The sequence below is a fragment of the Loxodonta africana genome, chromosome 7, assembly GCF_030014295.1.
Source record: "Loxodonta africana isolate mLoxAfr1 chromosome 7, mLoxAfr1.hap2, whole genome shotgun sequence".
NCBI classification, from domain to species: domain Eukaryota; kingdom Metazoa; phylum Chordata; class Mammalia; order Proboscidea; family Elephantidae; genus Loxodonta; species Loxodonta africana.
Genome location: NC_087348.1, coordinates 55488590 through 55510398, shown reverse-complemented (window position 1 = coordinate 55510398; position 21809 = coordinate 55488590). Strand labels below are relative to the sequence as shown.

Here is a 21809-nt window from a genome sequence, read left to right as displayed (position 1 = left end):
TAATATTCTCTTATCCTTTATCCATAAGGATGGCAGTAATGTCCCCATTTTCATTTCTTAGTTATTTGCATCTTCTCTCTTTTTTTCTTCATCAGTCTAGCTAAAGGTTTGTTGGTTTTATTGATCTTTTCACAGAACAAACTACTTCTGATTTTACTTACTCTGTCGTTTTTCTATTTTGTACTTCATCTATCCCTGCTCTGATCTTTACTACTTCTTCCCTTCTGGTAGCTCTGTGCTTAGTTTGCTCTTTTTCTAGTTCCTGAAACTGTAAAGTTAGTTTATTGATTGGAGATCTTTCTTGATTTTTAAAGTAGTTGATTACTGCTACAAATTTTCCTCTGAGCATTGCCTTCGCTGCATCCCATAAGTTTTGGTATGTTGTCCTTTCACTTTCATTTGTCTTTAAGGATTTTCTGATGTTGATTTTGATTTTTGACCCATTGGTTGTTTAATAGTGTATTAATTTCCACATATTTGTATGATTTTCAGTGTTCCTTCTGTGTTTCAGGGAACTTTAAATTACTAAAAAAAAAAAAAATGCGTATTTATATGAATGTAATCCCCCTCAATCTTCCATTTGGGAGAGGATCCATAGCTTTGATCAGATTTTTTAAGGTGTCTACAATCCCCATGCAACATGGGAATCACTGTTCTGAAGGAAAAACAAAATATCTGATACAGCTAACTCTGTTGTGCTCCTTTTGTATACATCTAGCTTTTTTTTTTAGCTTTAGCTATTGATGTCTGTTATTACAGCTTAGCATATTATTAAACTATTACCTATCAATCATGTATTATGTGGTAAGTGTCGTCAGGCCTTTACATACAGTATTTCATTTAACCTTTGTTATTGTTGTTTGGGGCTGTCGAGTCGGTTCCAACTCATAGCAACCCTATGCATAACAGAACGAAACACGGCCGGACCTGAGCCATCCTTACAATTGTTGTTATGCTTGAGTTCATTGATGCAGCCACTGGGTCTATCCACCTTGTTAAGGGTCTTCCTCTTTTCCACTGACCCTGTACTCTGCCAAGCATGACGTCCTTCTCCAGGGACTGATCCCTCCTCACAACACGTCCAAAGTATGTAAGACGCAGTCTCGCCATTCGTACTTCTAAGGAGCATTCTGGCTGTACCTCTTCTAAAACAAGTTTGTTTGTTCTTTTGGCAGTCCATGGTATATTCAATATTCTTCACCAACACCACAATTCAAAGACGTTAACTCTTCTTCGGTCTTCCTTATTCATTGTCTAACTTTCACATGCATATGATGTGACTGAAAATACCACGGCTTGGGTCAGGCGTACTTTAGTCTTCAAGGTGACATCTTTCTTCTGACATCCATCCTGGTCTTTTCTTTCTTTCCTATCTTTTCAATGACCTCTTGTTTTCTTCATGGATGATGTCCTTGACGTCATTCCACAACTCATCTGGTCTTCAGTCACTAGTGTTCAATGTGTCAGATCTATTCTTCAGATGGTCTCTACATTCAGGTGGGATGTACTCAAGGTCATATTTTGGCTCTCAGGGACTTGCTCTGATTTTCTTCAGTTTCAGCTTTAACTTGCATATGAACAATTGATGGTCTGTTCCAGCTGGCCCCAGGCCTTGTTCTCACTGATATTGAGCTTTTCCATCACCTCTTTCCACAGATGTAGTCAATTTGATTTCTGTGTGTTCCATCTGGTTAGGTCCATGTGTATAGTCACTGTTCGTGTTGGTGAAAGAAGGCATTTGCAACGAAGAAGTCGTTGGTCTTGCAAAATTCTATCAATCCATCTCCGGCATTGTTTCTATCACCAAGGCCATATTTTCCAACTACTGATCCTTCTTTGCTTCCAACTTTCGCATTCCAATCACCAGTAATTATCAATGCATCTTGATTGCATGTTTGATCAATTTCAGACTGCAGCAGCTGATAAAAATCTTCTATTTCTTCATCTTAGGCTAGCAGTCGGTGCGTAAATTTGAATAAAAGTCTTAACTGGTCTTCCTTGTAAGCATGTGAAGTACAGTGTTGTACTTCAGGATAGATCTTGAAACATTCTTTTTGACAATGAATGCAACACCATTTCTCTTCAAGTTGTCATTCCCAGCGTAGTAGACTATATGACTGTCCAATTCAAAATGGCCAATACCAGTCCATTTCAGCTCACTAATGCCTTGAGTTGGAATCGACTCGACGACAGTGGGTAGTGGTTTAATGCCTAGGATATTGAAGTTTATGCGTTCCATTTCACTTTTGATGATTTCTGATTTTCCTAGATTCATACTTCGTACATTCCAAATTCTGATTATTAATGGATGTTTGCAGCTGTTTCTTCTCATTTTGAGTCATGCCACATCAGCAAATGAAGGTCCCGAAGCTTTACTCCATCCACGTCATTGAGGTCCACTCTACTTTGAGGAGGCAGCTCTTCCCCAGTTATCTTTTGAGTGCCTTCCAACCTGGTTGGCTCATCTTCCAGCACTATATCAGACAATGTTCTGCTGCTATTCGTAAGGTTTTCACTGGCTAATGCTTTTCAGAAGTAGACTGCCAGGTCCTTCTTCCTAGTCTGTCTCAGTCTGGAAGCTCAGCTGAAACCTGTCCTCCACGGGTGACCCTGCTGGTATCTGAACACCAGTGGCATAGCTTCCAGCATCAAAGCAACACCCAAGCCTCCACAGCACGACAAACTGACAGACACGTGGGGGCATTTAACCTTATTATGCCTTGAGTATATTTTACAGATGAGAAATTAAGGCATGAGTTAAACAATTTGTCCAAAGCTGCTTTATAAATAATATATATTTATATATAATTGGTGTTAGAATTAATATTCAAAACAAATACCAAGTACCAGAATTACCAAATACTCACTCCTTATCAAAGTCAATGTTCTTTCCAATATTTTCATTCTCTTTGTAGAGAATATTTTAAAGTGCTTTATAAATTAAGTTATTTTATTGTGAAATATTACTAGACTGAAACCCTGGTGGCATAGTGGTTAAGTGCTACAGAAGCTAACCAAGAGGTCGGCAGCTTCAATCCACCAGGCGCTCCTTGGAAACTCTATGGGGCAGTTCTACTCTGTCCTATAGGGTTGCTATGAGTCGGAATCGACTCGATGGCAGTGGGTTTACTACTAGATTATGCTAGTGTCCTAAACTATTGAACTGAACGGCATGTTTTCAGCAAGGTAATCTGAACACTTCAAGATTACTCAGGTGTACATCAAGTGATGGAAGACTCTAAAAATTCACACTAGCGAACAATTCTGCCTCTATTTGCCTTTAGCTTTCTTCTTAAGAAACAGTATATGCTGCTTGCTGATCCTTTCACTACTTCGAATTATCATCATTGGCTACTCCACTAGCCTCCTCTCTCTCCAGTCATGTATGAGATTTAATGCCAAAATAATTTACATCTATTCCTGGACAGTAAAAGAATCCATTCTCCTATTCATGATGTATTTGCTAATATCCTTGATTTGCAAAAATAATTAATATCTTTGAATATTAAAGATCACTAGCTGTATTTATTTGTTACTTAATTTTTCAATATTTTATTTCATCTCCATTTATTTTGTGTTTTGATTTCTTTCAGAAATTTGAATATTCCAGAAAGCTAGGTACCAATTAACTGATATATAGCTTAGCATTTCAGAAGAGCATCATCGAACAAGGTTAAGAATTTACACACTCCTCTTTTTAGAAAAAGTGGGAGAAGTATTAGGTTTTTTGATCAAATAACTGATAGTTGTTACCTATTCTATTACTATTACTAGCTGCCTATTCCATATTCACGCTCCCCTTTTTCCTTATAAAGAGAACTCTGACTTTGTTCAAGGTGATAATGTGTCCAGTGAAAACACTCACCTTTCCAGACTCCCTTGTACCTAGGGATAGATAACCATGTCACTCAGTTCTAGACAAAAAAATATGCCTGCTAGAAATTTCTGAAGAAGTTTTTGTTCTCCTGATATAAATACTCTCCCTGTCTGTCCTTTCTTTCTTTCCTTCTCTTCTGGCCTAGGTGTGAACTTGAGACTAGAGATGAAATAGCAATATTGCAATCATGAAATGGCAAGCATAATGATGGCATTAATGACATTGAGGAGACAGTGCATCGTCAAGGAGCAAAATACACCCCTAACTGGTTGAGGCACTAAAGTCAGATTTCTGTAACCTTATAAAAAAAAAAAAAAATTATAGCTGAACACAATTCTAATCTGATACATTCACTGACCACCATTTTCCTTTATAAACTTTTTGCCATTCTAAGTGGAACATCTCAAGTTTAGCACACACACAGCTTTCAAATTCAGCTTTTTTGAGTCATAATAAAATTAATGGTAACTACATTCAAAATTACCTGTATGATGAATCCTCAAATACAGTTTGAAGTAAATTTATTTCATTCTAATTTAGAGGAGCTGCCTCAAAAAATAATGCAGTCACTTAAGAATAACAACATTTAAAAACACTTTTACTTTTCTGATGTATAGAAAAGGCTAACGTAGTATGTAATTTGTGAAGCAGAAGATATATTCATAGTTATAAACAGTCAAATGAGTCAAACAAAGCTGACAAAGATGGGACAATAAAAGTCATATGAAGGATATTTACTCAACAATAAAGACAACAGATTTAAAGAGCTTAGTTCTTACAAAATAATCTGAAGATACAAACACATCTATACCTTTGGAATATGACCATTTTCATCTAAAAGGCTTATTTCATTTTCTACACGATGAAGCCAGTTAGTATTCTCATCAAATTGCTTCAATTCCTCCTCCTTTTTCTTTTCCAGGTAGCAGCGACGAGTTTTCAACATTGCAAGTCTGTGATCTCGTTTGCAAGTGGCCTAAAACACAATGTATTTAATATTCATCCTAATTTTTATGGTATTTCATGTATACATTAGTAAAGTAGTACATTTTCTTGTAAGTGTTCTACAGTAGTCTATTAAGTTAGGCTGTATTTTTCTATTTAAAAGCTATTTCCCCCTTGAAACCATGACAATACTACTGCTTGCAGGGAAATAGGAAATTAAGTTAGTCATTTTTTTTATAAAATTACATGTTGAAAGTTATGGCTTCCAGAAATACAACGGCCAAATTAAAGACGACAACTTTTTTTTGCTAAAATCCATTCCTTTCAATTTGTTATGTTTGAAAAGTCCACACAAGATCTGATAAGTTCCAGATTTCCTTAATCAAAACCAAAAATAGATGCATGCATGCTCTTGTCCTTTCTCCAACTGAAAAGATGTGAAGAAATAAAGCGTTCTAGTGCTCCAGCTGGAAACCCTGGTGGTGTAGCTGGTTAAGTGCTACAGCTGCTAACCAAAAGGTCAGCAGTTTGAATCTACGAGGCGCTTCTTGGAAACTCTATGGGTCAGTTCTACTCTACAATATAGGGTCACTATGAGTTGGAATCCACTTGATGGCAATGGGTTTGCTTTTTTTCTTTAGTGCTCCGGTTTGGTCTATAAAGCCTTTAGGTTGGTTCGTGGAAATGACCGTAAAGAGAGCTTTACTATATTTACTATCAGATCTTGCCTGATAGTTTGTTCACTACCTATAGTGGGCATTTGGAATATTTTTTGGTGTTTCAGTTGAGATCAAAACTGGCCCTTTGGTTTTTTACCCCAAAGAGCTTGCAAATTATCATGGGAACCATGGGCCAGAACAGCTTGTCCTCTCTAGGTTGTTTGCCAATAGACATTGAACTCAACAACCATCAGGTGTGAAGAAGGGATTTGAGACAATAGATCCACATAGATTAGAACAAGCACCTACAACTGTTTCTGGAAGAAGGAAATAAAAATAAAAGGAGAAACAAGATTTGAACTTTAAAGATAAGTTCTTATTCATTAGTATCTTTTATCAAAGATGTATTATTAACATTTGATGGGTATAACAATAAAAAATACAGCTACCAATTGTCTTCACTGAATAGGATAGGGACTTATAAGGGGTTTACGGTCAGGCAAAGGGAGATATCATGAAGCCATACTCAAATAAAAACAAAAATCCATTACTGTAGAGTTGATTCTGACTCATAGCAACCCTAGAGGACAGGGTAGAACTGCCCCATAGGGTTTCCAAGGCTGGAAATCTTTACGGAAGCAGACTACTGCATCTTTCTCCCGCAGAGGGGTTGGTGGGTTTGAACTGCTAATCTTTTTGGTTAGCAGCCGAGCACTTTAACCACTGCACCAGGGCTCCTTACTCAAATATAAAACTAAAAAAACAAAGGAACAACAACAACAACAACAAAAAAACAAACCCATTGCTGTTGAGTCAATATTGACTCATAGTGACCCTATAGGACACAGTAGAACTGCCCCGTTGGGTTTCCAAGGAGCGGCTGGTGGATTTGAACTGCTGACCTTTTGGTTAGCTAGCAAACCCTTCAACACTGTGCCACCAGGGCTCAGTAAAATTTTACTTGGCCTTCCTTTCAAGGGAAATACAAGGGTGAAAGAGAAGCTGACTCCATTTCAGGCTAGAGTCAAATGATTGATAGGCACTGTCATTGTCATTAAGGTTCTTGACTCTTTATATAGTTTCTCTGGCTAATTATATCTCAATGACACTTAAGCAATGTAAGACCAGAAAAACAAACAAACAAAAACCTGGGTAACCAAGAAAACAAAACAAAAATTAAAACCCCAAACTGCTAGAGGGCTAGGGAGAGAAATATGGTAGAATACTATAATGTAATAGCAGTCCAAGAATGATACAGGACCCTACACCAAACAAAAAACAAACCCATTGCTGTCAAGTCGATTCTGACTCATAGTGATCTTATATGACAGAAAAGAACTGTTCCACATGGTTCCCAAGGAACGGCTGGTAGATTCAAATTGCCAACCTTTTGGTTAGCAGCTGAGCTCTTAACCACTAGGCCACCAGGGCTTCAATAAAGGACCCTGAAACCAAAAATATCATTGCCACTGAGTTGATTTCAACTCACAGCGACCCTTCGGACAGAGTAGAACTACCCCATAGTGTTTCCAAGGAGTGGCCGGTGGATTTGAACTGCCAGCCTTTTGGTTAGCAACCATATACAAAGTCGTGACTAGCCTTTTTATTCTTGTTCTCTCATACACAGTCGACTAATTCTTTTTGGTAAAATGACTCTGTGTATTCCTTCCATCTTCTTTCGATGCTATTAATTTTCCCCATGGAATTCCTCACTGTTGCAACTCGAGGCTTGAATTTTTTCTTCAGTTCTTTCAGCTTGAGAAACACCGAGCGTGTTCTTCTCTTTTGGTTTTCCATCTCCAGCTCTTTGCACATGTCATTGTAATACTTTACTTTGTCTTCTTGAGAGGCGAGAAGACAAAGTAAAGTATTTGTTTTCTTTAAAATCTTCTCTTCAGTTCTTTTACTTCATGAATTCTTCCTTTTGCTTTAGCTGCTCGACGCTCAAGAGCAAATTTCAGAGTCTCTTCTGACATCCATTCTGGCCTTTTCTTTCTTTCCTGTCTTTTCAGTGACCTCTTGCTTTCTTTAAGAGCAGTTGATGGTCTGTTCCAGTCAGCCCTGGCCTTGTTCTGACTGATGATATTGAGCTTTTCCACCGTCTCATTCCACAGATGTAGTCAATTTGATTTCTCTGTGTTCCATCTGGTGAGGTCCATGTGTACAGTCGCCGTTTACATTGGTGAAAGAAGGTATTTGCAATGAAGAAGTCGTCGGTCTTGCAAAATTCTATCAATCCATCTCCGGCATTGTTTCTATCACCAAGGCCATATTTTCCAACTACTGATACTTATTCTTTGATTCCAACTTTCGCATTCCAATCGCCAGCAATTATCAATGCATCTTGATTGCAAGTTTGATCAATTTCGGACTGCAGCAGCTGATAAAAATCTTCTATTTCTTCATCTTTGGCCCTAGTGGTTGGTGCGTGAATTTGAATAATAGTCGTATTAACCAGTCTTCCTTGCAGGCGTATGGATATTATCCTATCGCTGACAGCGTTGTACTTCAGGATAGATCTTGAAACGTTCTTTTTGACAATGAATGCAACACCATTCCTCTTCAAGTTGTCATTCCCAGCATAGTAGACTATATGATTGTCCGATTCAAAACGGCCAATACCAGTCCATTTCAGCTCACTAATGCCTAGGATATCGATGTTTATGTGTTCCATTTCATTTTTGATGATTTCCAATTTTCCTAGATTCACACTTTGTACATTCCAGGTTCCGATTATTAATGGATGTTTGCAGCTGTTTCTTCTCATTTTGAGTCATGCCACATCTGCAAACTTAGGTCCCAAAAGCTTTACTGCATCCACATCATTAAGATCGACTCTACTTTGAGGAGGCAGCTCTTCCCCAGTCATCTTTTGAGTGCCTTCTAACCTGGGGGGCTCATCTTCCAGCACTATATCAGACAATGTTCCACTGCTATTCATAAGGTTTTCACTGGCTAATGCTTTTCAGAAGTAGATTGCCCGTCCTTCTTCCCAGTCTGTCTTAGTCTGGAAGCTCAGCTGAAACTGTCCTCCATGGGTGACCCTGTTGGTATCTGAATACCAGTGGCATAGCTTCCAGCATCACAGCAACACCCAAGTCCCCACCGTACGACAAACTGACAGATACATCAGGGAATTAGTCGATATTCATCCATTTCAAGAGGTGGCATATGATCAGGAATTGATGGTACTGAAGGAAGAAGTCCAAGCTGCTCTGAAGGCATTGGTGAAAAACAAGGCTCCAGGAATTGATGGAATATCAATTGAGATGTTTCAACAAACAGATGCAGTGCTGGAGGTGCTCACTCGTCTATGCCAAGAAATATGGAAGACAGCTTCCTGGCCAACTGACTGGAAGAGATCCATACTTATGCCTATTCCCAAGAAATGTGATCCAACCGAATGTGAAAATTATAGAACAATATCATTAATATCACACACAAGCTAAATTTTGCTGAAGATCATTCAAAAACGGCTGAAGCAGTATATTGACAGGGAACTGCCAGAAATTCAGGCCGGTTTCAGAAGAGGACGTGGAACCAGGGGTAACATTGCTGATGTCAGATGGATCCTGGCTGAAAGCAGAGAATACCAGAAGGATGTTTACCTGTGTTTTATTGACCATGCAAAGGCATTCAACTGTGTGGATCATAACAAACTATGGATAACACTGCGAAGAATGGGAATTCCAGAACTCTTAATTGTGCTCATGAGGAACCTGTACAGAGATCAAGGGGCAGTTGCTCAGCCAGAACAAGGGGATACTGATTAGTTTTAAGTCAGGAGAGGTGTGCGTCAGGGTTGTATTCTTTCACCATACCTATTTAATCTGTATGCTGAACAAATAGTACGAGAACCTGGACTATATAAAGAAGAACGGGGCATCAGGATTGGAGGAAGACTCATTAACAACCTGCATTATGCAGATGACACAACCTTACTTGCTGAAAGTGAAGATGACTTGAAGCACTTACTGATGAAGATCAAAGACCACAGCCTTCAGTATGGATTACACCTCAACATAAAGAAAACAGAAATTCTCACAACTGGACCAATGAGCAACATCATGATAAATGGAGAGAAGACTGAAGTTGTCAAGGATTTCATTTTACTTGGATTCACAATCGAAGCCCATGGAAGCAGCAGTCAAGAAATCAAAAGACGCATTGCATTGGGCAAATCTGCTGCAAAGGACCTCTTCAAAGTGTTGAAGAGCAAAGATGTCACCCTGAAGACTAAGGTGCACCTGACCCAAGCCATGGTATTTTCAGTCACATCATACGCATGTGAAAGCTGGACAATGAATAAGGAAGACCGAAGAAGAGTTGATGACTTTGAATTGTTGTGTTGGCGAAGAATATTGAATATACCATGGACTGCCAAAAGAACAAACAAATCTGTCTTGGAAGAAGTGTGGCCAGAATGCTCCTTAGAGGCAAGGATGGCAGGACTGCGCCTTACATACTTTGGACGTGTTGTCAGGAGGGATCAGTCCCTGGAGAAGGACATCATGCTTGGCATAGTATAGGGTCAGCAGAAAAGAGGAAGACCCTCAATGAGGTGGACTGACACAGTGGCTACAACAATGAGCTCAAGCATAACAAGGATTGTAAGGATGGTGCAGGACCGGGCAGTGTTTCGTTCTGTTGTGCACAGGGTTGCTATGAGTCGGAACCGACTCGACAGCACCTAACAACAACAACAACATGCACAGTAGGGTTTTCTACAAGCTAAAAACATTTGTAATATCACAACAGAGTAATATAGCATCAAATATAAGAACACAGCTGATATGAAAAGCCAGACATGAAAGAGACTTGCAAAAACATAAAACAATGCCATTTTCTTACTATCTACTTTTGTATCTTTTGGAAAATATAGTTATTATTTTTCATAACAATGTTATTTATGCTAATGTAATAGGTTATTATTTTTAAATAATTCACACTTTTTTCTCTTAAGTCTGTTTTAATTTCTAATACGACAATGTTAGTAGATAGAACCAACATAAACAAAGCTCTTTGAGGTCCTAAATAATTTTTAAGAGTAGAAAAGAGCACAGAAACTTGAAAAGTTTGAGAACCACTGCTGTAATAGAAGAGGGGTGGATGTAGCTTCTTGACTTTCTTCTGTAACTCAGTAGGTATGAAGACTTAGGCAAGTCAATCTCAGTGAGCCTTCAGTTATCCCATTTGGAATATGAAGATAAAAATATTATACCTGCCTGAAAGTATCAAATTATCTCTATTTTGCTTTAAAATTTATAAATTTTGTAGGAACACTTAGAAACCAGAGCAGGAGATGATCTATGGGTCTGATGGTAGCAATACATAAAACTAGGATAAAACTAGGACAGCTTAACTGTAAACCCCTCACAGTACACTTTTGATAGCTTTTATTTTCTGTCCATCATATACATCATCTACGACAATTCTCTGTGGGGGATATTTTCGTTCAGGATACCCCTATTGAACCACTGTTCTGAAAAAGAAAAACGGCAAGTAAATTTTTCGAAGGAATTCTAAAATATGCATGTAAAATCTTGACATTAAAGTAAAATATTTCCCATTAAGGTTTCAAAAGAACTTTGTGTATTTCATTAGCAAATGCCCAGAATAATGCAAAAGTCTTGAAAGAGAATATATAATTCTAAAGTTTTAGGTGTTACTACTATTTTGTACAAAATAACTACTAATATGATAAACTCATATTATTTCATTAGAAATAATTTAGGGATTATCTTGATGTGGCCATGAAATTACCCAGGAGCTTCACTTTAATACTAATCTCAGAATGCATACTCTAGAATAATTTATAGCTCAATTTTGACATCCTTTTAACACTTCTGAGAGTAAATCTTTTTTGGAGACGGTCCAAGATAGACACAGAATTCTGTGCCTTAGCAAACAGTTCAGTTTGACTATGGTATGACATTTCCGTGTTTAAAAAAAAAAAAACAAAACAAACCTCTAGATGTGTTTCTATGTTTTTCAATAGTCTTTAACTACAGCCAATGAAGTTAAAACTTTTTATCTCCATTGCTTACCTACCCTCCTAGGAATAGCTGTAAGAATTAGGGACATGTGGATTGAAAAGATCAAAAATCAGAAATTATAAACAGCAGGTGGATTAGATAAAGGCTATTAAGCAGAAAAATAAAGATGAAAACAGAAAGAAATTCAAGAAACCAGCCAAATCCATTCCAGTATTCCATGTCTTAATCTTTCCAAGCATTCACATTCAAAATCCAAGGGGGAACTAAAACATAAACTTGTTTGGTATTAAACAAAACAAACTTATTAGTTGTACTAAATAATAATATTCAACTATTTTAAAAATGGCATTCTGATTCTAAGCTCCAATAACACTATTCTCTTGCTTCAAAGGCTTCAATGACTGCTTTTAACTATAAAATCCTAAATTCCTGGCAACAGTTTCCACAAACTGGCCTATTTTCCAACCTGTTTTCAGTAATTCCGAATACGGCCAGTAAGTTTTATATCATGTGCCAACTCCAATCATTCAGAGTGGTCAGTTTTGGCCACTTGCAGGTATGGAGAAAAAGAGCATGGTAATTCATCGGCGATATCTGACATGGGTAAAGGAGAATTGACAGGAAATGTTGAGTATACTTCCATACTTCCATACACATAGCCCTACAAATACGCTCTGCTCTGGTCAAACTGATCTTTTGTCGGTAACACACCAGTACTATTTGCTTTACTCCCACTGATACGCTACCATGTAAGGCCCAGTATAAATTCTGTCTCTCCACCAGGAAGTCTTTCTTGATCACTACAACTGGAAGCCACTGTTCCTCCTCTGAATAGCTATAACACTGAACAGTATGCACAGTATAACAGAGTCATTAAGTGTAGACTCTGAAGCCAGGTACTCAGGGTTTAATACTGGTTTAACCATATTAATTAGTATGCAATTCGAGACAATTTACTTGAATTCTCAGTGCCTTAGTTGCTTACCTATAAAATGGGAATAATATTAGCTCTACCTTAGAGACTTGTTACGAGTATCAAATGAGTTAATCTATGCAAGGACTCTGAAGTGTCTGGCACATGGTACTCAATAAATATTAGCTATTTTATTACTACACTACCACTTTCATGACAGTCATATAGTGCCTTGTCATTTATGTATTACTTTATTGTTTCGAGTAGCTTGTAGATAGTTGGAGAGCATACAGTTTGTCATATTTTATCTCCATTGTGTCTAGCATAATGCTTTGCATATAAGCAAAAATATTCAGCAAAAGCTGTTGCTAGAAGTTGAGACACTAAGTCAAAACCAGCTTCCCGTGACTGAATTGCTTGCCTTTTTTTAAAAAACTAAATCAGCTGAAATTTATTTAATGAATACTTACACTCAATTGAAAAGAATTATCCCCACTGAAAATACTTTAAAATGCACCCACTCCTCACTTATCGACATAGTTTCCAAAGACCAGACCATTATGCGAGAATGGAGGATTTTTTTTTCCAGTTTTCAGACCAAGTATTTGTCCAATTTTTTAATTTGGGAAATATGATCACAGAAATAATAACTGCTAAGGTTTACTAATGTGCTCATCACTGTGACAAGTCCAGTTATGGATTATTCCTCTGCAGGGCAGGAGGCTTAGAGGAGAAAAAGCTGGATAAAGTCGGGCTGTGTGATTGGAGGGCCCATGGCTTAATCATTTCACCTTCCTCCTGTGTTGGGTCAGACCTTCATGGAGCTGCTTCCAGGGCTCCACTCTCACCCTTGCATTCATGATCCCCGAGCCTGCTCTGCTTTCTGGGCCTGGGAGTCAGCTAGGCTTGGGGTTTCCTTTGAGGGCACTGGGAACCTGGCAGGCACCTGGCCCCACCAAGGCAGAGGTTTCAGGCCCAGTTTGGCGCACTTTGGGATGTCATTAAACTTGCACACATTTCTTACAAACACCCTCTCTGATGCCTCTTTCTTTCTTCCCTTTCTACCCCACAACAATTTTGAGCTGCAGGGCTTCTGGCAGCATAGGTGTTGGAACCCAGCACAGGCACCTGCTGGCTTGGTGCTGCCTGTGCTTCTGCCTGGAGCCATTGTTACAGAAGAGGCTGGCTCTGCATGGCAGCTGGACGTGGTGCCCCTGCTGGCAACAGGGAGTAGAGGGTGTGGCGCAGTGCAGCCCAGCTTCCCAGAGGCCTCTTGGAGGGCCTCCTCAAGGAAGGGGATGCTCTGCAACCCTTCCCGCCATGCCCACCATCTCATTAATGTGCCAAATAGTCAGACAGTGTAATTTTACTGTTGTCGTAAATAGGAAATACTGGATAATGAGACAGTCGCTAAGTGAAAAGTAGGTGTAAGTGCTATAAAAACACTTAATTCTTTAAAACATATAGTATAGCACTATTTCATTTAGCAACCATATGAAACGGGTTCTCAACAACAAATTGAAACTTATTACTAACCCTGTATGTTCTGCTATTTGGAAGTCATTAAGGTTTTCAAAAATATTGCCAACAATTCTGTAGTTGAAGGTTAAAGTGCAAAGGTAATACAATCTCAAAGATATAACTTCAGTTTTTCCTCTGACTGAAAAGGATGTGAGGAACATGAACTTTGAAAAACAAAGTCAAAAAATATTTTTAGTAAATCAAGGTATAATAAATACATATTATTAATTTTGATAGTATAGTTGAATATCAACTGATACCAATTATACATTAATGAATACTGTATGATTAATTCCTTAGTATATCAAATCTTTGCCATTGATTAGACCGAGAAAAAAGTTGAAATTTTTTTTAAAGCACTCTAAAATTTGATGGTTTTTGGACATTAAAAATGCAAAATTTGTACATAAAATTGTTACTTTGGAAAGGTAGGAAAAGAAGACATGTTTTACTAGTGGCCTAAGGGGACTGGAAAGTTTTTTATATGATAAAGCCTTTTAATAGGTAATATATGAATGTATCTATATATCGCCTATATAATTAAAATTTAAACACACAAAAATACATTTAACTTATCATCAGTGAACACCAAAATTGGTGTGAATAATTATCCAGAATTTTCAACTTTTTTTTTTTCCTGTTTTAATCTGCAGTTTTACATGTCCAGGTACAGATATATTTTATCCTGATTAGAACTCATGTTTCTTAAATTCACATCTTATTCACATACTATTAAAAAAAAAAATTTTTTTTTTCATACTATTAGTCCGAAAAAATTCACAGCTATAAGCTTTCTGAATATTGCCCTTTCCCCTTTAATATCTCCTTCTTAAGTGCCTATTAGATGAACACATGACTTTATCATTCTATTCTTCATATCAACATCTAATTTATATCTGGCATCTCTTTACGCTGCATTTGGCGTGATTTTTCTCGGATCTATCTCCCACTTCCTTAATTTTCTGTTCAGCTGTATCTAACATGAAAAAAAGCAAAGGAATACAAGCACAAGTTCTGGAATCAGCCTGACTTCAAATCACACAGCTCTGCCACTTACGAGCTTTGAGACCTTAGTTTCCTCATTTTAATTATGAAGCTAATAATACTAGAGTCTCATAGGATTTTCTGAGAATTAAGAGTTAGTATATGCAAAGTGCTTAAAATAGTGCTTTGAGGGGTCTGTTGTGTAGACTGATTTTGCATTGCTCCTGCCAGGTTTCCCAGGAGGATCACTGATTAAATATTATTTTCTATGTCAATTTCACACTATGAAGATTTTCCAAACAAAAAACATGGGTAGTAAATATTGAAACCTCAAATTCTTGTAAAGAGTAGGCCTATGATGACAATCTTCAAATGAGAATTTTTCCCCACCCCAGGCAAGGTTCCTGGTTGCCTTCCTGTGCTGTTTGGCAAGACGTTTTCTCTCTGGAGTACCATTAGAGTGGGAATTGACCTTTGAAGTTCCTAGCTTTATGTGAGGGCTCTCATTCTAACTCTCTGCTTGCCTTGGGTCTTATACCGAAATAGTGGCATTCATTAAGGGCTGGATAGTGGGAGTGGTCTGTGTGTGTGGACGGGGTGGGAGAAGACACTGTCAGTAACTTAAAAACAATAAATCTGACTGAAGTTGGTCTGCATTTTATAGCACCACACACTGTCAACTCTAAATAACATTAGTGATAAAATACTTTTCTCTAAAAAAAAAGCTCTTGTTGATCTAAGATATAAACTATGGCCTGCATCTGGGGTGGATGGCTCCCACTGACCCACTTTGGTATCTCCCACTCTCTCTGAGTGTTTTAAAGCCCAAGCTCTTCATGTGAAGAGTTCTACAAACCCTCAGAACCCTCAGAGAAGCAACAGCAGCAAGTGAGATTCTTTTGGTTTGTTTGCTTGTTTCCTTTCAGTTTTTGACACCTAGAAATTTAACCTTGTCTCTTGTACACTTAGTTATACATTTACAACAATGTTTGCTACATTTCCTCCAGCATTTCCTGGTGCTTGTAAAGAATGGGAGATTAAGTAACCTTGCCTATTGTTATAGATTGAATTGTATTTCTAAAAAGATATGTTGAAGTTCTACCCCTCCCTCCAACACATTAACTTAACATGAGGCCATCCATACTGAAGTAGGGTGGGTCCTAGTGTAACATGAGTGAAGACTTTATAAGAAACACAGACACAGAGGGAAGACAGCTATAACGCAGACACAAAATTAGAGTGATGCATCTGTAAGTCAAGGAATGCCAAGGATTGCCAGCCATCACCAACAGCTAAGAGAGAAGCATGGAACAGATGCTCAAAGCCCTTACCTCAGAAAGAACTGACTAGCCAAAACTCTGATATTGAATTCCTAATGTACAGAGCTGTGAGACAAAAAATTTCTGTTCTTATAAACCACTCAATTTGAAGTATTTTGTTACAACAGCCCTAGGAAAATAATACACCTGTCAAGTTGCTAGAATTGGAAGTCCCCATGTTTTTATATTCTTTAAAATTTAATTATACAATTGTTAAACACCTTTTCTACTTTGTCTTCAGAACACATCATTTCTATTTGTTTATGGCACTGTTGTTCATGGAACATCTTAAGTTCATTTTCTTTTAGTAACATTTCCAACTTTAGATATTCTTGCCTGATTTCTTCACGATTCTGGAACAAGCAGTTCAGAATTTCTTGAAATCTACCGAAAATAAAATACATAATAGAATCTTATTAATTTTATGATAAATCATACAAACTTTACTTAATGAAATGCATTACAAATCATACAGAGTTTACTTAAAGAAATACATGAACAAAAGAATATACAGCACTCACAGATTTAGACCCAATGATAAACAGCAAGTGGGTCAGGGTAACTGTTTCTGATTAAATTATATATATAAAAAAATTTGTTTAGAAAGGGTTATTAAACTTAATTTTACTAAGTTAAATTTCTTTCTCCTTCTATCCCCCACGAAAGATCATGTTATTCAAATATGCAGGTATCATAACGCCTCTAGGATTAGTAACATACTATATTTTGTTTACACTAATTTTTTATGTATATGATACAATTGCTTAGCAAAAATATTATTTTATGTTTGTGGGAAAAGGATGATAATCTCAACTTGTTAGCCCACTTCCTGAGGCTCCAGCAGCTATACAGCATCGTGCTGTATTTTGGTGCTGGCTCACTGTAAAGAAATAAGCAGTAGGAGGCATAATCACATGGTGCTCCAAGGCCCCCTAGGGAAGGTGAGAGAGCCAGTTTTCAGCTTCGGAATTTGTTCCAGTGAAAACACGCCATACGGTTAGATACCCCCTACAGCCTGGCATAAGAGTCAACTGACACTGCCAGGGCCCAAAACATCTAAGTTTAGAACATGATAAACCCAGAAAAGCTGCTATAGTGTGTTTCCTCCAAAGGGCAATACACATTGAGAAAACCAAAGTTGGGGAGCTGGACCCAGATCTCCTCTAGATGCCAAGGCCTCAAGATGACTAACTCCTATGAAATCCCTGAAAATTGTTATCTTGTATCTTCCAGGGTCAGCAGAATATTGGCCACAGTGATATTCTACTTTTATAAAAATTTATTTGTGCTTTTAACTCATAGATCAGCTCTGAGCTACAGTGGCAGTACAAGCAGTTACATATAGGCAAAAATCTCAAAGGAAAATGAACTGTGAAACTTTTAAAATGAAACTGTAATAATGTATATGCATTTAAAAATAAATGTTCTTTGGCTAGAATTTTAGATATATTTGTAAGGATCTGTGGTAAAAACATTGCCAATTTACGTCAGTAGTTCTTAATGAAACTCTACTGGGAATGAATATAAGCCACAACACATTGACTTTACTGCAGTTTTGTCAAAAGTAATAAATATTTCATGGCAAATATGTACAGACACTGCAATTTAATTGTATTATATTACAACAATACTAATGCCAGTAAATGAATTGATAAGGTATCTTTAGGTTATACCCAAAGATAATTTCTTAGCTTCTCTGTAACACTTTATCCAAGGACACAGTGAAATATTTGTCAATTTTTTAAATTTTGTGGTCTAGACGTATCTTAGTTGGTGGCATTTACTGATTAGGATATGAAGAAGAGAGTTAGGATCAAAGAAGGTTTCTAGAGAGCTTCTTTTTAAAAGACTGCATCATTTTTAAAGAGAAAGTGTCCTAAGAGATTGACTAACAATAACTATCCTAGTCATCTAAAATATTCAAGTGACTAGAAAACAAGAATCAGCACCAATATTTTTAGGAGATACATAATGAATATTACACTCACAAATTTCTTAGAATAGTCAAAAGCAAAGCTTTATAATTACTGTCTAAAGAACAACTGTATTTTTATGATTTCCTTTTTGAATACTCTTTCCAAATAGCTTTGCCACATAACAAATACTGTACACTCTTCCCTTTATATGTTTAAATGTCATAAAATGTTTTTTATATTTTTGTGGAAAAATAAATTTCAAAAAATTATGGCAATAAAGAAAATCCTATGTAACAATATGATTGACAGAGGTAAAAGTTTTTTATATATTTCTTTCAAGAGCCAGTTACTTTTGAAGGAAAATGACAAAGCCTATGGGGTATACAATTTTATCATTACTTTCTTTATAAATAGAAGTAAATTATTTAACATGTTGCCAGAAATTAAAACTCAAAGTTTTTACTGTTGGTTAAAGATCAGGTTGAAATGTAAAAAATATCTAAAAAAATGCTCATTTCACAGTTGAGGTCATCTCCTTCCTGAATCATTTTACCAGAAAGAAAGAATCAACAATTTAAAGGCAAAACTGCAGAAAAGTCTACTCATCTGTAAGGTTTTAATTGGTAAACTGTTGTTGTTAGGTGCCATTGAGCCAGTTCTGACTCATAGTGACCCTATGCACAACAGAAAGAAACACTGCCCAGTCCTGCGCCATCCTCACAATCATTGCTATGTTTGAGCCCATTGTAGAAGCCAGAGTTAAACCTTCTTCGAGGGCCATCTTCTTTTTCAGTGACCCTCTACCTAAAAACATGATGTCCTTCTCCAGGGACTAGTAGCTCTTGATAACATGTCCAAAGTATATGAGACGAAGTCTCACCATCCTCGCTTCCAAGGATCACTCTGTCTGTACTTCTTCGAAGACAGATTTGTTTGTTCTTCTAGCAGATCATGGTATATTCAATATTCTTTGCCAACACCATAATTCAAATGCATCAATTCTTTAGTCTTCCTTATTCATTGTCCAGGTTTCTCATGCATATGAGGTGATTGAAAATATCATGGCTTGGGTTACGCACACCTTAGTACTAAAAGCAACATCTTTCCTTTTCAAAACCTTAAAGAAGTCTTGTAGCAGATTTGTCCAATACAATATGTCATTTGATTTCTTGACTGCTGCTTACATGGGCATTGACTGTGGATCCAAGTAAAATGAAATCCTTCTCGGATTATTTGCTCAGCATACAGACTGAATAAGTATGGTGAATAAGGATACAACTCTGATGCATACCGTTCCTGACTTTAAACCACGTAGTATTACCATGTTCTGTTTGAACGACTGCTTCGTGTTCTATGCACAGGTTTCGCATGAGCACAATTAAATGGTCTGGAATTCCTGTTCTTTGCAATGTTATCCATAATTTGTTTTGATCCACATAGTCAAATGCTTTTGTATAGTCGATAAAACACAGGTAAACATCTTTTCTGGTATTCTCTGCTTTCGGCCAAGGTCCACCTGACATCAGCAATGATATCCTTTGTTCCATGTTCTCTTCTGAACCTAGCTTGAGTTTCTGGCAGCTCCCTGTTGATGTATTGCTGCAATCGCTTATGAGTGATCTGCAGCAACATTGTACTTGTGAGGTATTGATAAACTAGGCCTGATTAAATATTGCTGAGCTATTCCATTCTATGCAAGCGATGACCCTAAATTTGAATAGTTGGTGACTTCTTTACCATTCAAGAAGCTTGCATTAAAAAAAGGAGATATCTGGGTGGATGAGGGCCAAACCCACCTTGGGCTTTAACAAAATAATAACAACAACAACTAATAATACATCAATGCGCAAAGCTTTTTTGATGAGATTAATTCAATATGAGGAGTCAGTTGCACTTAAGTTTAATTAAAAAAACAATGTAAAATTGGTGGGCTATAACAAAAAGCATCGTAAGACTAATAATATAAAAGCATTGCTACCCTGTGAATGGGTTGTTAGAAAGATTAGTGGAAAAGAACTTAAAGCACTTTAGAAAATCTCCAGTATAAACAGATCTCTTGTAATGTATCAATATATAAATCAACTGTTTGCTATATGAAAAAGTGATTCACGGTCACTGATAGAAAAAGCTGTCATAATTACTTATGATGCTTGTCAAGTAGCACAGTATGGCAGCAAAGCGATTAAGAGTTGAAGGATGTGATTTATAGTTCTTCCCCTTATCTGTAAGTAAAGAAACAATACTTCCCTTCTGTTATTTCATAAAGCTGTTGTAGTGGTCATGAGGTTAACGTGGGTCTAAAAATCTCAAAAACTACAAAGCCATATACAAAAATAAAGTGGCATTATTATTATTGGTAGTAGTTATCTTAGAATCTAGAATCATTTAAGGGAGACAAAAAAATGTTTTTCAAATTAGGGATATCTTATGTAAAACCTCAATTTACTAATTTGATTTAACAAAAAGAAAAGTTGTTCTGGCTGAAGCTAGGTTGAAAATCACTGTCAGCTAGAGTCTTCCTGTTCCCCTTACGCACTCCAAGACTCCTACAAACTCTAGATTATAAAACAATGAGAAAAACTATGGGTTTAAGTTGTGGTTAGCTTCTCATACTGGTGAAACAGAAAACTGGCTCTGGAGAATTTGGAATAAGTTTAACTTTACACAATTCTAATCAAAGTTGAATAGATTCTTTTATTAAAAGGATTCTCAGACCTTTTAATATGCTGATGTATTTTGTCAGTCTCTTAGATTCCTCCAGTAAGGAGTAATTCCCAAAATTGTTTGGTCCAGAAATCCCTTGCTACCTTTCTAAAACAACTTTAGAATTTAAAATTGTTTTAATTCTTTTGGGGAAAAGTAAATTTATTCAACAAATAATGAGATTAATATTAAATATCTGGTTGAATTTTAAAAATATACATTCCTCAAAATGAGATCTTTTTTTACCTTTTTATTTCTTTTTCCTGAGGGTTTGACATCATTACCTTTGCTTTGTTATTTTCATCAGCAAAGGTCTTCTGTTCTTCGTAGGCTTTTAGTTTTTCTTTTAACATTAAAATCTAGCAGACAGAAAACACAGTTAAAATACAAAACAAGTCTCCATTATCCATGACCATCATTCTAAAAGTACAGCAAAACCTCAGTAGTGAAAAATAACTGAATAAACCAGATTTCAATTATAATATGAAAACTCATTAAGTTTTAAAACAATTAGGATTGCAGAGTTCCAAAAATGAGGAGTTGAGGGAGATTAGCATAACAATGTAACAAGTAGACATACCTCTTTCTTCTGCTCATTACAGATCTTTACATATTGAGTTATATGATTGTTGAGATTAAGAACATTGCTCTTCAACTGTTAAAAGAATTTACAAATGAGTATATACAGATAATAATCACTCAGTTATATATACAACCAAAATGGCATTATGTCCTTATTAATCTAGTCTCCATTCAATCAGAATTTGAGATAATTATTATCATGTGACAATCACGACCAGTTATGTTCATTTTAAAATCCATTATGTAAGGATATGCTGAGCACATTAATAATGTAAATGAAATTGTAAAGAAACTGCTTTACTACTTTAGAAAAGTACTTTTAACTACCTGAGAAGTAACCATTGACAATATAAATTGCCCAGTGTCTATTTCCTTTGACTTCTAAGAAATTCAG

At 36.7% G+C, this 21809-nt stretch overlaps 1 protein-coding gene across 4 annotated transcripts in view; it reads right to left on the bottom strand.

Moving 5' to 3' along the window:
• Positions 1-21809, bottom strand: part of KIF18A (kinesin family member 18A) — a 100033-nt gene that overhangs the window by 45487 nt on the left and 32737 nt on the right. For all 4 annotated transcript variants that reach the window (XM_023550768.2, XM_003412309.4, XM_023550770.2 and 1 more), the window contains 4 exons: positions 21414-21488; positions 21080-21192; positions 16436-16598; positions 4689-4853 (listed from right to left, as the gene is read on the bottom strand). In XM_023550768.2, the coding sequence (XP_023406536.1) occupies positions 4689-4853; positions 16436-16598; positions 21080-21192; positions 21414-21488 (516 nt within the window). The remainder of the gene's footprint in view (positions 1-4688; positions 4854-16435; positions 16599-21079; positions 21193-21413; positions 21489-21809) is intronic.